Below are 14806 nucleotides of genomic sequence, written 5' to 3'. Positions count from 1 at the left end.
CCGAGTGATCCACCTGCCTCGGCCTCCCTAAGTGCTGGGATTATAGGCGTGAGCCACCATGCCTGACCAAATAGCCATTAAGTCTTAAGCATGACATTTAAACTAAGAGTCCACCTTTCTTTCCTGAAGTATTTTTGTTTCCTAACCAGCAGTACTTGTTGATCCTCATCTTATAATTCTGCCTTATACTGGGACAGGGGTGACCCAGAGACTCTGTGAGATCCATCATTCTCAGTAAGTGTGACTTTGCGGGTATAAAATCTTGCCTTGACAGCAACAGGAAGGAAGTATCCAGGCCTTGCCATACCTGCCTGGGGAGGAGGGTTGGGCATCCACTTAAACTCCTCCAAAGAAGAACTGTTCTGTGCATGAAATGAGCATGGAGAGCCTTTGTCCTGCAGGACATTCCAGCAAGAGGTTTTTCAGGAACACGAATGGGAGTTTACAAAGGTCAGTATCTCAAAAAGACAGATGAACTACTGCCAAACATTCAACACAGGACTCCAAGAAGCCAAGTCATTCTTAACATCTATTTTTTTTCCTCCAGGTCAGAATCAGTTTTGCAAAATAGGGCGATAAACAGAACAACAGGTAAAAGAGAAAATCATTCCCTGTTCTTCCATAATGGCCTAAGGAAGCCGACAATCTGTCTTTCTCACACCACGTAATTGGAAAGGAACAGAGTCCCATATGAAGCAACCCCTTTTTCTAGAGGTTTAAGCATAGGTAACGCACAGAATGAAGCTGATCATTAGAAATAGGATCTATTTCACAAAGGGACCCATGTGAAGAAATCAAGTTGACCTTGTATGTTGCCTGAAGACCTTCCACGTTTTTCTATGTTGGAAAACTGACATCAGCCTGCCATAATTACCAGTGTGTACTGGAATTGGTGCCGGATCAACTGCTGGCTGCATTCTCACTGACACTCTGATTTGCCAACACCCTGACCTACTAGGTTGGAAGACTCTGGGGTTCCTGGCACTATCCCCAGGGGAGGTACGGAGTTCCAGAAGTAAAAGTCAGCATATGTTCCCAAGCCTGCCCTCTTATCTTCTCACAGGGAGATTCCAAAGATAATGTCGGTAATGCTTGAGAAATGAAAATGCTTCCCCAAATGAAAATATATTCTAGCTTATTTTAAATAATATAAGATGCTGTTCTTTTTCTGTGTTCTCTTAAGATAATTTTATTTTCTAGATTTTTTTTTTTTTTTTGAGACAGGGCCTTCCTCTGCTGCTCAGGCTGGAGTATAGTAGCACAGTCACAGCTCACTGCAAGCTCCGCTTCCTGGGCTCAAGCCATCCTCCCACCTCAGCCCCCAGAGAAGCTGGGATGACAGGTGTGTGCCACCATGCCTGGCTAATTTTCGTATCTTTTTTGGTGGAGACTGGGTTTCACCATGTTGCCCAGGTTGGTCTCGAACTCCTGGGCTCAAGCGGTCCGCCCGCCTTGGCCTCCCAAAGTGCTATGATTACAGGCAAGAGCCACTAACTCCAGCCCTTCTTTTTAATTCTTGTTTCTCCTCTAACTTGTTTATTTTTTAAGAGCTGAAATCTTGAACCTCCGATTCCCACCGAGCTTGAGTTATATGTAATCTAAGGGTTTTATCATAACAAACTGGGCCGAAAAAACTCTGATCTCAACCCAGATGCTAATTAAAACCCTACCTGAGTCATGTTGCTACGGTTACTGGGATTTCTCCAAGCCCTGAGATTCTTAAAGGAGTAAACTTTAGTTACTTCTCCAAGGCTTAGGGTGGAGTTCCTGGGATTGAGCCATGCTAGTTCCTATAAGGTGTGGGTGTCATTGTGCAATCAACAGCCCGGGTGGCTTTTGCCTACATCATAACTAACCTTTGCATTGGATTCCATTGTTTGTCTCATTAGAGGCTTTCAATAGCAGGGTGTTATCGAAGTACTATTATCATCTCATTTTAGAGAAGAGACTCCAGACACTCAGTTTAGAGACTGACTGACTCTTCTAGAGTAGAGACTGGAGACTCAGTCACAGTGAGTGGCGTATGCAAGGTCACTCTATTTGTAAGTGAGAGAGAGGGAATAGGAACTTGGTCTAGTGCCAATATCTGTGCTTTCCACTAATTTACCCAGGACTGAGGCAGGCAGATACAATTTAGACGTTTTACTCTCATGCTCTGCTCAATTTCCATGCTCCTTGATGTCCTATAGGTTCAGGAGGAGCGTAGACTTAGGATTCTTGCGGGTATGGCAGGAACCTTAGGCTGGTTACTCTAGCTCTCCATCTCTGCTTTGTCATCTGTAAATTGGGGCTGGCAATTCCTACCTCTTAGGGCTGTTCTGAGGATGAAATGAGTTGTTATGTCTAACTCTTTTAAATCCATGCCTGGCCCATAGTGAGTGCTGTATAAACGGAAGCTCATCTTAGCTGCTGAATCCCTCATTCATTCGGGGAGTTCACGCGGCTGCCAAAGAGTCTGCAATCACCTCAGGATCTGGAAGACGTCTGTTCTGCATGGTGGGCGGCCAATGCAATTCCAGAACAAAGTAGTGGTCATGAGAAAAAAACCCACGTTAGATCCCATCAGTGCCTGAGACGCCTTGATGTTCAAAGTCAAGTGTCCTAACTGCTTCTCTCTGTGGTCAATTTCCTTGTTTCTGACATCAGCCCAGAGGCACATCAGCTGAAACAGAACCACTGGAAATGACATGACTCAAGCAAGTCTGTTCAGAAAGGCTGTAATTTTTTGAAAAACAGTAGGTTTCTCCTTTTCCTAACAGGAATCAGTTTTGTTCTAATCGAAAGAAATTTTTTTCCCCCAGCATTTAAGTCCCATCCACAGCTCAATAGCTTAAAAAAAAAAAGACCATTTATTTTTCTTGAGCCTTTAAAAGGCACTTTAAACTGGTAGGAGATAGCAGGGAAGCAGTAGAGAAAACTGAATTTCAGCATGCTAACACGAAACTACATTTTTTTTCTCTAAAAACCCATGTCTGAGGGTTCCTAACCATGTGTAAAGCTTCCTATTTTCTGCTTTTGGCCCCAAGACCTAATCACCATTGTGGTAACAGTTTATTGGACACACATTTATTTGGCATTAACTGTTTGCTTCCCCAAATCTTTTTTTTTTTTTTTTTTTTTTTTTTTTGAGAAGGAGTCTCGCTCTGTCTCCCAGGCTGGAGTGTAGTGGCGGGATCTCTGCTCACTGCAAGCTCTGCCTCCCAGGTTCACACCATTCTCCTGCCTCAGCCTCCTGAGTAGCTGGGACTATAGGCACCTGCCACCGCGCCCGGCTAATTTTCTTTGTATTTTAAGTAGAGACAGGGTTTCACCGTATTAGCCAGGATGGTCTCGATCTCCTGACCTTGTGATTCGCCCGCCTTGGCCTCCCAAAGTGCTGGGATTACAGGCGTGAGCCACTGTGCCCGGCCTTCCCTCCCCAAATCTTTAAAAAACATTTTTTAATATTTTTTAAATCTCCCTAAATCTTATAGCATAACCTCCTTTTGCCCTCTTTTGCATGTTTAAATTAAATGAAAATATTCAGGACTTCCTGGAAAAAAAGCCTACTGAAGACACTTCAGAGAACTGGGCAATAAAAAGAGGACCAGACTATAAAAATGCAGGCACCAAACAAATGGCAACAGCTTGGTGGCGCTTCTTGGAAAGATTGATTTCAAATCACCAATCCCAAGCAGGGCCCCACATGTAGGCTTTTTTGCTGGATACAAAGAGGCCACAACTCCTGCTCTCCTGCTCTCCCAGGGCTGCACTGGGACCCTGGGGGAAATTTACATAAAGGCACAAGGGCCTTTGGGCAGATTCTGGGGCCCGGGTCTGAAAGCTTTCATGAGGGCAAAGGTTTCTGGAAGAGCCCTTTGCCCTGCAGAGAGAGTCCCAGGCAGACAATGGTACTCACCTCGACTTTGGAGGTGGAGGAGGAGGTGAGAATGTCTCAATCCCACTTCTGTCCTTGGGGAACTCAAAGGCAAAAGAGGCCGATTTGCTCATCCCAGTCCCAACTTTGCTGTTCTGCCCAGAGGAGCCATCTGTGGGGTGGAGACGGTGCCAGGTCGTGGAGTTTGAATGGTCCGTGGGGCCATTTTTGGTCTCTCTTCCCCAGCTGTGACTCAGCAATTCCTGCTCCACCTCCTCTTCTTCCTCTATCCGGCACTGACGACTCCAGGTGCCTGCCTGGAACCTGGGCCGCCTCTGGTCCAAGGCTGAGGTCACAGGCTGGGGACACCTGGATGGGTCACTGAGAGTGACACCGTTGGTCCGGCAGGGAGGAATGGGGTCAGCAGGGCCTCGGGATGGAGGCTGGGGCCCAATGCCGCTGCTGCCAGAGCTCCCATCACTGAGGTCAGCCAGCGGTGACACCGGGGGCCCTCCGGCAGATGGTGACACCGGGGACCCTCCAGGGCTACTCTTGGACAACTTGGGGGGAATGGCGGGCCTCTCCTTGGGCTTGCTCTCCTTGGCACTGTGAGCATGGCTTTCCCTGGAGCTCAGCCCCTGCCTAGCCAAAGTCTCCTCTTCACCCACCTCGGAGTTCTGGCTCCCAGGCCCTGGCGGCCACTGCACCCCCACGGCAGAGTCAGGGCTGCTCAGGTAGATCGTCCGATGGTCCTCTTCCGGGTGGGCCGCCATGACGGTGATGGTGGCTGCCACCTGGGGAGTTGGGTCTGGGCTGTCCTGGCCCCAGCCAGATGCTGTTTTCTGGGCCCAGGCATTACCTGTCCATACCTGGCCCTGGCCTTGACCCTGGCCTTGGCCCTGCGCAGCTGCTGCGTGTTCTGTCTTGGCCTGTGGCTTGGAAGGCAACGGAGCTGCCTTCTTCCTCTTGGTACTCTCAGCATAGATGGGTTCAGGCTGTGTAGCCTCCCTGGGGTGGGCCGGGGGCTGGGGCTCCCCCGTCAGCCCAAGGCATCTGCTAGAGGCCACCCCTGGGCAGCCAAGGTCCTGCTGCTTCTCTGGGGTAGGTTCCTTCATGAGGGAGCAGTAATCACTCTCGAGATGGGGGACGAAGGGGTTGCTGGCGCCGCTGCCGCTGCCACAGGCGAGGCCGTCAGAAGAAGTGGCAGCCTCCGAGGTGAAGGACGCTTTCTTGGGGCCCAGGCAGGATGGGTGGGCAGTGGGGCCCTGGCTACAGCACTCCTTGGGGAAGCTCAGGCCCCGCTTCTCCTGCTCTGTGGGCCCTGCACACTTCCCCTGCTCCCAGCACGTGGGTGAGCCGTCCCTGCCACTATGCCTGCCCCGGGAGCCTGCAGCCTGGGAGGCAGCCTTGGCAACAGGGCTCCCAGGGCAGCAATCCAGAATGGAGCAGTACTCTCCGCCCTCGCTGTCCCCGGAGGGCGAGCACCTTTGATCACCGTCATCCTCCGAGGGCAGGGATTCCCGCAGGGGCCCAGGACCCTGGTGACAGCCAGATGTGGTCCCAGCAAAGGCAGCCAGTTTCTGGCGGAAGCTCCCCTGGGTGGAGGGCCGGTCTTGGTAAGGAAATGAGGGTTTTTCTTTGTGCCCAGCCTTGTCGTCAGGGAAGCTCACTGGGTGGAAAGCAATGTTCCTCTCGCCGCGGGGCTCAAGGTTGTGCAGGCCAACCATGGTGTAAGCTGGGGGACAGCGAGGGGAGTTGCCGTCAGGGGAGGTAGAGGGACCAGCAGGCTTCTGTACACCTCGGAAGCTGCCCAGGTAGACAACGGGGGCATCCTCCTGCTTCGGGAGGGGAAGCTTGCCGGGCGCTCGTCTCCAGATGACCTACACACAAGCCCAACGCAAAAAGACTTATATTAGAACTTGTCATAGAAAAAAGAGAGAGAGGAAAAGTGAGAGGGAAGGGCAATGATACTGTAGATTGTCTTCTGTAGTGCAGTGCAGGGGCGCTGGGGCCGGGGATTCAGTGCACGCCCACCTTCTGATCTCCCTACGGCCCTGTGATCATTGCTGGGGCACCCGCTGAGCCATTTGTCTTCCCAGACACTGAGCCGTGCTTCCCACCCATGGATTGTAATGCTTTTGGCTTAAGTCTGTGAAGTAGGAAAAGAAAAATATAACTCTGAAAAAGGACACTTTACCTTCTTCCTCCCTTGCAACTTCTCTCACCCAGTGGAAAATGGAGCTTGGGGTTTTGTTTAATTTTTGCTTTGAGTTTGTGAGTTTTTTGATAACCCAATCACAGCGCATGCCTGAAGAAATCGAAGTCGTTAAGTGTTTTGAAAACACACGGGACACACTGGAGCCAGGCGCCGTGGCTCACACCTGTAATCCCAGCACTATGGGAGGCTGAGGAGGGCAGATTGCTTGAGCCCAGGAGTTCAAGACGAGCCTGGGCAACATGGCAAAATCCCATCTCTACAAAAAAAATACAAAACCTTGCTGGGCGTGGTGCTGTGTGCCTGTAGTCGCAGCTACTTTGGAGGCTGAGGTGGAAGGATGGCTTGAGCCCAGGAGGCGGAGGTTGCAGTGACCCAAATCATGCCACCACATTCCAGCCTGGGCGACAGAGCCAGACTCTGTCTCAACAAAAAAAAAAAAAAAAAAGAAAGAAAGAAAAAAGAAAGAAAAAAGAAACACATTGGGTGGGTGGGTGTGGGCAGAACAGGAGAGTGAGGGGTGGTTTCTGAACTGGATCAGGGTGAGCGGTGGCTTCTGAACTGGATCTGGGCTTCCTCGCTTCTTTCTGTGCTTTGCTTCCAACTATGCCAGAGGTCCTCTTTCTCCCACCTACAGCAGTGACCTCAGCCTGAGCCTGTGCGAGTGGTTGGACTCGTTGGGCTATGAGACAAAGATGTGGACTGGTCAATACCACCCCTGAAGTCACCGTTTCCTCCTCCTTCTGGTCTAAAGTCCTCCCTTACCCCCACTTTTAGAAGCAGCCTCAAAGCAGGGCCTGCCTCTGGCTTCTTTCCCAGGTGGTTCTGAGCTTAAAGAGTCCCTGGCTCAGGTTGGTGAAGGCTGAAGGTATTGAGAATGGCCTGGAGAATGGGTGTAATCAGTTTAGGAAAAAACAGAGCAGCCCGGAAGGGGACATCAAGTTCATCGCAACCCAAGGAAATGCCTTTCCTTAAGGAAGCCTCCCCTGATTTAGAATTGACGTTAGCTTTCATATATACTCACAGCCTTCCTCACCTACTCGCCATATTGGTCAAGAAAACTAGAACAGGCAGAGAGGTCAAACAGGTAGCAAGCAGTTCCTAGAACATGTCTTAGCCACATAGCTTCCTAAATGTGTCTAAAGACAGCAGATGCCAGCAGCCCTGGGTTATGTGCCCTCTGACTTTGTAAAGGTTACCTGTAGAATGAGCAGAATGGTCTGGCCTCTAGGGTGTAACTGTTTTTAGTGACCCTAGAAAAAAAGCTGGTAAAATCCAAGCTTCAAAATTGGAAACAGGAGTACTGGCTGGGTATTAGATAATATTAAGGAATTACTGCTAATATTTCGAAGTGTGGAGCCAGGTATGGTGGCTTACGCCTATAATCCCAGCACTATGGGAGGCTGAGGCAGATGGATTACTTGAGCCTAGGAGTTCGAGACCAGGAATTTAAGACCAGCCTGGGCAACATAGTAAGATCCGATCTCCACCAAAAAAAAAAAAGTAACCAAGCATGGTGGCATGCACCTCTAGTCTCAGCTTCCTAGGAGGCTGAGGCAGGAGAATCACTTGAGCCTGGGAGGCGGAGGTTGCAGTGAGCCAAGATCTCAATGCTGCACTTCAGCCTGAGCAACAGTGAGACTGTCTCAACAAAATAATAATAATAAAATAAAAATTAAAAACTAAAAAAACAGGCCAGGTGTGGTGGCTCACACCTGTAATCTCAGCACTTTGGGAGTCCGAGGTGGGTGGATCACTTGAGGTCAGGAGTTAGACACCAGTCTAACCAACTAACCAACATGGTGAAACCTCGTCTCTACTAAAAATACAAAAATTAGTTGGGCATGGAGGTATGCGCCTATAGCCCCAGTTGCTTGGGAGGGTGAGGCAGGAGAATCGCTTGAACCCTAGAGGTGGAAGGTGCAGTGAGCTGAGATCACATCACTGCATTCCAACCTGGGTGACAGAAAAAAAAATTAGTGGTGCCTCACGTCTATAATCACAGCACTTTGGGAGGCCGAGGTGGGCAGATCACGAGGTCAAGAGATCGAGGCCAACATGGTGAAACCTATCTCTACTAAAAACACAAAAATTAGCAGGGCATGGTGGCAGGCGCCTGTAATCCCAGCTACTCAGGAGGCTGAGGCAGGAGAATCGCTTGAACTAGGGAGTCGGAAGTTGCAGTGAGCAGAGATCGTGCCACTACACTCCAGCCTGGGTGACAGAGCAAGACTCCATCTCAAAAAAAAAAAAAAAATTAAGCGTGATGATGGTATTGTGGTTATGTTTTTCATAAAGACTTTATCTTTGAAAGGTATGTATTGAAATGATGTGATATCTGGGGTTTGCTTTAAAATCATAAGGAAGAGGGATCAGTGCGGGGGGGAGGTGAAATGAGATTGGTCATGAGTTGATGGTTGCTGAAGTTCATATTGAAGGGTATTGGGTGCATGCGATTCACTTTGCAATTACTGCTACTTGTGTATATATTTAAAATGATCAATTAAGAAAATTTAAAACTTTTTTTAAAAAGCTTCATTTTTTGTCTGCCCTACACAGTCTGCAAATCACAGGAGGAAATTCTGGGGGACTAGATTAGCCTAAAGGGACAGAGAGAAAGGAGAGCAGCTACAGCGAATCCCAGGCAAAAGCCATCTCAGGGCCAGCTGACAGGAAGCCATCCTGCAGGTTTCTTGCTGGAACAGCCCTCCCTGGCTGCCAGCCAGTCACCAAGCGTTCAAACAGGAGCAGCCCCTGTAAAAATACCACGAGTATTAGTCAGCCTCACCTGCGAGACTTCGGCACTCAGGCCGGCCTCTGTCCACACATCAGAGGCCTCGGAGCTCATCATGGTGGGCTTCACGGCAATTGTGGGCTTGGAGTAAGGTGAGCTGTTCACACCTTCATCTTCCAGGCGGCAGTTCTCAGGCCTGGGAGGCAGGCGCGGTGGAGGGGGCAGGCTGCCCGCTCTGGGCTGGGGAGGGCCGGCCACCAGCTGGTGGTCGCTCCGCAGGCAGAAGCAGTTCTTGCAGGACCCGGGCTTCCAGATGTGCTCCACAAAGTCACTGCACGCAGACATTTTCAGGCTCTCGGGTTTCAGGCGGAGGGTCTGGTGCATCTTGAGCCGACAGGGTGCTGGTTCATCTCGCGCCCGGCTCTCTGGTGTGGTCTTGCGGGATTCAGAGGTGGGTCACAGAGTGGCTTCCTAGAAAGGCAGGACACTTTCCTGATTAGAGATTTGCCATGCCAGACAATGGGTGCACTATCGATTACAATCTCATTATTTGATCAGGGAGGAGAAGGAGGAGAAAAAGGTAAAGATTAGGATCCCGTTTATTTTGTGGCCCTTACCCATCTGTCACAAGGCTCTTAGACATTCTCTGGTGGTGTGGCCTTATCAGAAGCTGTAAAAACTAAACACAGCCTTGTTGCTTTAAAAGAGTACATAAAAGACATTTCAGTCCCCTAAAATCCTGGGTGAGGAGTCCCCTAAAATCCTGGGTGAGGAGTCCCCTAACATCCTTGGAGGTTTGGGGCAGTTATGGGAAGAAATCACATAGGGTTTAAGATGAGAAGCCGGTACCTCATCCATGTATTCCCTGCCACCGGGGGCCTAGAGTCTGGGACGCTGACCCAGAGAAACAAGAACTATCAAGTAGTACAGCAAATAAAAACAATGGCTTTTGGAAAATAACTCACAATTTTTGAACAAGAACTGTGTGAGAGGGGAGGCAGGTCTAGGCCCTGAAATGGTCATTGTATTCCAGACTTCCAACCAGGTGGAGATAGGAAAGGCTGGGAAAGGGGAGAAGTGGGGTGCTGCCCTGTCCTCCAGACCTTGTGGAGAGGTCTGGCATCTTGAGAAATATCCCTTGCTTAATATACATTACTTGACCGTGTGCTGCTGAGGTCCACAATGCTGGGTGCTATAGGCCAAAGGAGCAAACCAATAGCAAGACAAACTCATGGTCAAAGGTGACTGGATAGATGATAAGAGAGAGAAGAGATTAACGAAGAGCTATTTCCCAGTGATGGCTCTGGAGAGAAGGCAATTGGCTTGCTCAAAGAGTTCATTGCTTCTGAGAGTAAAACTGCAAGTGACAGTTTACACCATGGTCCCTTGTAAATCCACCATTGAGAAGGAGCTCAAAGGGTTGCAGTCATTAACCGATTACCTTGAAATCATTCCATCAGGTAGCTGTTGTCCCCATTTTACAGGTGGGGAAACTATGACAAAAATAAGAACTTGCACCAGCCCATAGACACAGAGAGTTTGCCTGTTCTGGAAACAGAAGCCAACTTTGCAGGCGACTCCTCACTGCAGTGGTGATCTGCGTGTTGCTCCTGGCTCTTCTTAGCCTATTTAAAATGAACTGACTTCCCATAAGGAGAATGTTCAAGAGAAAAATCTTCCTTAAGGACGTAAGTTAAACAGGTTCTCATTATATAGGGAGCATTTTGCCTTAGGGTTTGCTCTCCACTTTCCTCCCATAAGGATCTGCCTGAAGTTTGATAATCTCTAAACTGTCAACAGGACTAACCAAGTGGAATGAGCCTGGTAACCCCAAAATCATTCCAGAGTGTTTGCGGGAAGTGCTCTCTCTTATCTCCACGCTCACAGACAGGGGCGTTCATTCAACAAGTGCTGAAGCTATATGTGCCTCTTTTCCCTCCAAAGTGAAAAATGGGTTGGGGCCGGGCGTGGCGGCTCACGCCTGTAATCCCAGCACTTTGGGAGGCCAAGGTGGGTGGATCACCTGAGGTCAGGGGTTCGAGACCAGCCTGACCTACATGGAGAAACCCCATCTTCGCTAAAAATGCTGGGCGTGGTGGTGCATGCCTGTAATCTCAGCTACTTGGGAGGTTGAGGCAGGAGAATCGAGGCAGGAGAATCGAGGCAGGAGAATCGAGGCAGGAGAATCGCTTGAACTCAGGAGGCGGAGGTCGTGGTGAGCCAAGATTGCGCCACTGCACTCCAACCTGGACAACAAGAGTGAAATCTCTTTCTCAAAAAAAAAAATGGGTTGGAAGTGGTGGCTCACACCTATAATCCCACCACTTTGGGAGGCCGAGGCAGGAGGATCGCTTGAGCCCAGGAGTTTGAGAACAGCCTGGGCAACACAGAGATACCCTGTCTTTACAAAAATAATAATTATAAAAAAAATTATCCAGGTGTTGGAGTGCATGCCTATGGTCCCAGTTACTTGGGAGACTGAAGTAGGAGGATTGCCTGAGCCCTGATCACACCACTGTACTCTGGCCTGGGTGACAAGAGTGAGACCCTGTCTAAAAAACAAAACAAAACGAAAGTTAAGAAAAAAGCCCACTGCATCTTTACACTAAATAAATCATCTGAAATAAAAGAAAAGTATCTTTTAGCAATCATCGTTAGGGTCTCACAGGTCCTTTTCTTTAAGAAGACTGTTAGCTAGGTTCTTCTCCTCCTCCAAATACGCCCAAGTAGCAGGTTCCTTCTTTGCCAAGTTCTCCAGAAGAGGTCACACTGGGCTTCAACACGCTGAGGAAACAGCCAGGTTTTATAATCTCAGGCCACAGAGAACTATAGGCTTGTTGCTAAGTTTTGGGAGGCGGAAAAAGCAGAGGAAGTATTCTAGCCTTCAGGAACAGGCAGTAGGTTCCTTCCTGGGAAGCTGATGGGTGAACACTGCCTACACCTTCTAGGCCACAGAAAGGACACTGTCCAGCCCACCTCCACTGCAGGCAGAGGCTCCCATGCCTGCTCCATGGGATGGAGGAAGACAGCTTGGAAACCAGCCCTGTGTGGGCTCTGCAAGTTCCCACAGCTCCTCCTGACAAGGGGCTATCTGAGGAGGTGGGGGCCCAACCACTTCCTCAGGGGCTACCACAGATTCACAAAACAGCAGTTTTGCTTGGCGACATGTTGCCTTCTCAACAGGCAAGTAAGAACACAAACTTGTTATTGGGGAAGGGGCGACGTTGGTACCACAGGCCCTACTTTCTAAGATTCCCCAACCTTTGCACAGCCCTGGGAGTGTGGAAGGATCTGGATTGCTAGCATGGGGGAAGTTTCCTTGAGAATGTCTCACCAGTTTACGAGCACTCTCCGCTCTGAAATTTCAGAGCATCCTCAGCTCTGAAATTCTTGGATGTTTAGACATGCAACTTTCATCACACGACTGCCGGGGATGGACGCAAAGATTTTTAAAGGGAAGTCATTGAATAAGAAGAGAACAAACGAAGCCCTGGGCTTCCCACTGTCATTGACTCACTGCATCCTGTTAAAACTGGTTTCTCAGTCACAGCAAACAGAATTTACCACCGCATGCAGCCAAAAAAAAAAAAAAAAAAAAAAAAGGCTGTTTTCCCGTTGCACTTCTGTGCTTGCTTGGAATTATCTCCTATTTGTTTTAAGTAAAAGATGGTGAGAAACACAAGTGGCACGAAGCCTTGCCTCGCCTTGCCTGGTACAGCAGTGCCAGCTCTCCACAGCATGGGGAAGGCACTTCCCAGCCCACATTCCTTACCTCTGAGGGGAGGCGGCCCCCAGAATTATGCAAATCCCCCCATTTCAGTAGGAGGCTGCAGTGTCAGATTCAAAAAAAAGAGCTCAGCATTCTTTCTGATCCAAGTCATGAAAAAAATGTCTTTGCCTCTGCAAACTTCTGCACTAGATTTGTGGCTACAGTTTGCAAGACTGAAGCTGTCAGATACACTCCCACCCCATTTCAAAAAAGAATCTGAAGAATCAAGGTGGCCAGACCTACAAGATTAAATATTTTGGCCCAAAATACCCCCTCAGACTTACATCAGAAGTTGCTTATGCCTTATCCTGAAGTGACAGAATTCCAGAAAACATTCACCTAAATTTTTTTTTTCTACATTTACAGTGAAATGAATGCAACACCAGAAAAAGGAAAGAAATGTGTGTGGAAAGTGTCTGAACTTCAGCACACTCCACTGGCCAGGGTTGACCAGGCAGAAAGGGGTAAGTGACAACTTTACCACCCGCTAGCCCCCTGCCTCCCCACTCACACAGAGTGTAAATTATGATATTCACCCAACTTTTCCTTTTCTTTTTTCTTCCTCCAGTGCTGTGGAATCTAATCTCAGAGGGAGGAATGCGGTTTTGCACCCACTACAGTCGAAACCACCCAGACCTCAGGAGAGCAAAATAACTGCGGAATTCCCTAGGGCTTCCTGTCAAATTTCCTTCTCAGAAAGGGAAGGGGGAGAGAAGTTGTTCAGGATAGTTCAGGCCAGTGATCAGGAAAGCCTTCTGAACCTGACTCCGGACTGAATGCATGGCAAAACTCCTCGTCCCTAGACCATTGGGTTTTGCTGTCGGCTCTGCAAGACCATGTGCAGGGTGAGCTTACTTGAGAGAAACGCACACACCGTGAGCTGGCGCTCTCCGCTGCGAATGCCCGGCCGCCTCCATGCCCAGCAGAGGATTCTGCGTTCTAAGTGTGTGTGTCCCCGGATACCAGCAAAGGTTAAGAACGTGCTCACAGCATGCGTTTCAGAGGGCTCAGCCAGGGCTTGGGGGAAAGGGCATCATCTCGTTGCCTCTGGAGCCCCGCTGCTGCATACCTGGGAGCTACCCTGGACCCCCAAACCATCCCCCCGGGTCCTGGTCCCAGCAGCCAGGCGGCCTTCCGTCTCCGCCCCTTGACAATACTCTATCGGTGGAAAGCAGTCCTCAAAGCGCTTCAGTCTCCCGCCGCAAACAGAGCAGCGAGACCAGAGAAACCATCCTAACAGTCGGTCCTCCCTCCTGGAACTCGTAGGAAAGTTTCCCCGTTTTAAAGAGCGCGATTCTCGAATGGATCGACAACACCCTCCAGCTCCCCGGTCCTCCCGGCCGGGCGCCTCCCTGCACCTCGGGCACCACCCCGGGCTCACGCGGCCCCGGCGCTACCCACTCCCCGAGTGGCCGCCTGTCACCCCAGGGGTCGCCTGCTCGGCGATCGCAGCGCCCCTCCAAAGCTCCCCTCTGCGACCACGCTCGCCAGACAAAAAGAGGCCGAATTTGGAGAGCGCGTCGCGGGCTCACCTCGGGGCTGCGCTTCCTCTGCCCCTCCGTCGGTCTCCAAGCCGCCCGCCGCCCGGCCGGAGCATTGTTCGCTGAAGGTCTGCGCGCGGTGCGTGCCCGGCCGCTGGCGGGTGGCGTCTGCCTGGGCCCGGCGGCCGGGTGGCAGCTGCGAGCGCGGCTCCGCCCCCTCCGCCTCCGGTGACGCCGCCCGCCCCGGCTCTCGCCGCACCTCCGCAGTCCCTGCCGCCGCCCGGCCCCGCCTGGACAGCGCGCCCCGCCGCCCGGCTCGCGCCTGCCGCTTCCACCCGGCGGGCTCCTACCCCCAGGGCCCCGACTCCTTCAAAGTCTCCACGCCCCGGGCCTCCCTCTCTTGCCCACCCTCCCGCCCCCGACCGCCAGGCTCCGCCCCCAGCCCCAGACTTGGTGCTGGCTGACCCCGGAGCTCAGCACCCGTTTGCACCCGCTCCTCAGTGGGGACCCTGCACAGCCCTGCAGAGGCGAGCTCTAGCGTTCCAATCCTCCTTTGGCCACCATGCATGTATAGGTGCCCGGCATCGCTTCATTCAGCCGGCCCTGCGGGACCCTGGGAAGAGAGGGAGAAGGAAGGGGAAACGAGGAAGTGAGGGGTCGGGAGTGGAATACCAGGTCAGGGTCCGAGGCGGGCTCTGAAAGCCACGTGAGCACAGCGAGCCTCAGCTCCCCCTACCCCTGGGAAGAGGGT

General features: G+C 50.9%; 1 protein-coding gene across 1 annotated transcript in view; it reads right to left on the bottom strand.

Moving 5' to 3' along the window:
• The window catches only part of PRAG1 (PEAK1 related, kinase-activating pseudokinase 1), a 66443-nt gene extending 52218 nt beyond the window's left edge, over nucleotides 1–14225 (bottom strand). The window contains exons 1-3 of the mRNA XM_015144776.3: nucleotides 14107–14225; nucleotides 8860–9276; nucleotides 3899–5736 (exon numbers count right to left, since the gene is read on the bottom strand). Of these exons, the coding sequence (XP_015000262.3) occupies nucleotides 3899–5736; nucleotides 8860–9189 (2168 nt within the window). The 5' untranslated portion in view covers nucleotides 9190–9276; nucleotides 14107–14225. The remainder of the gene's footprint in view (nucleotides 1–3898; nucleotides 5737–8859; nucleotides 9277–14106) is intronic.
• Nucleotides 14226–14806: the final 581 nt, after the last annotated feature.

Source organism: Macaca mulatta, chromosome 8, assembly GCF_049350105.2.
Source record: "Macaca mulatta isolate MMU2019108-1 chromosome 8, T2T-MMU8v2.0, whole genome shotgun sequence".
Classification (NCBI taxonomy): Eukaryota; Metazoa; Chordata; class Mammalia; order Primates; family Cercopithecidae; genus Macaca; species Macaca mulatta.
The sequence above is the reverse complement of the archived record's forward strand: the minus strand, read 5'-3'. Positions and strand labels throughout refer to the sequence as shown.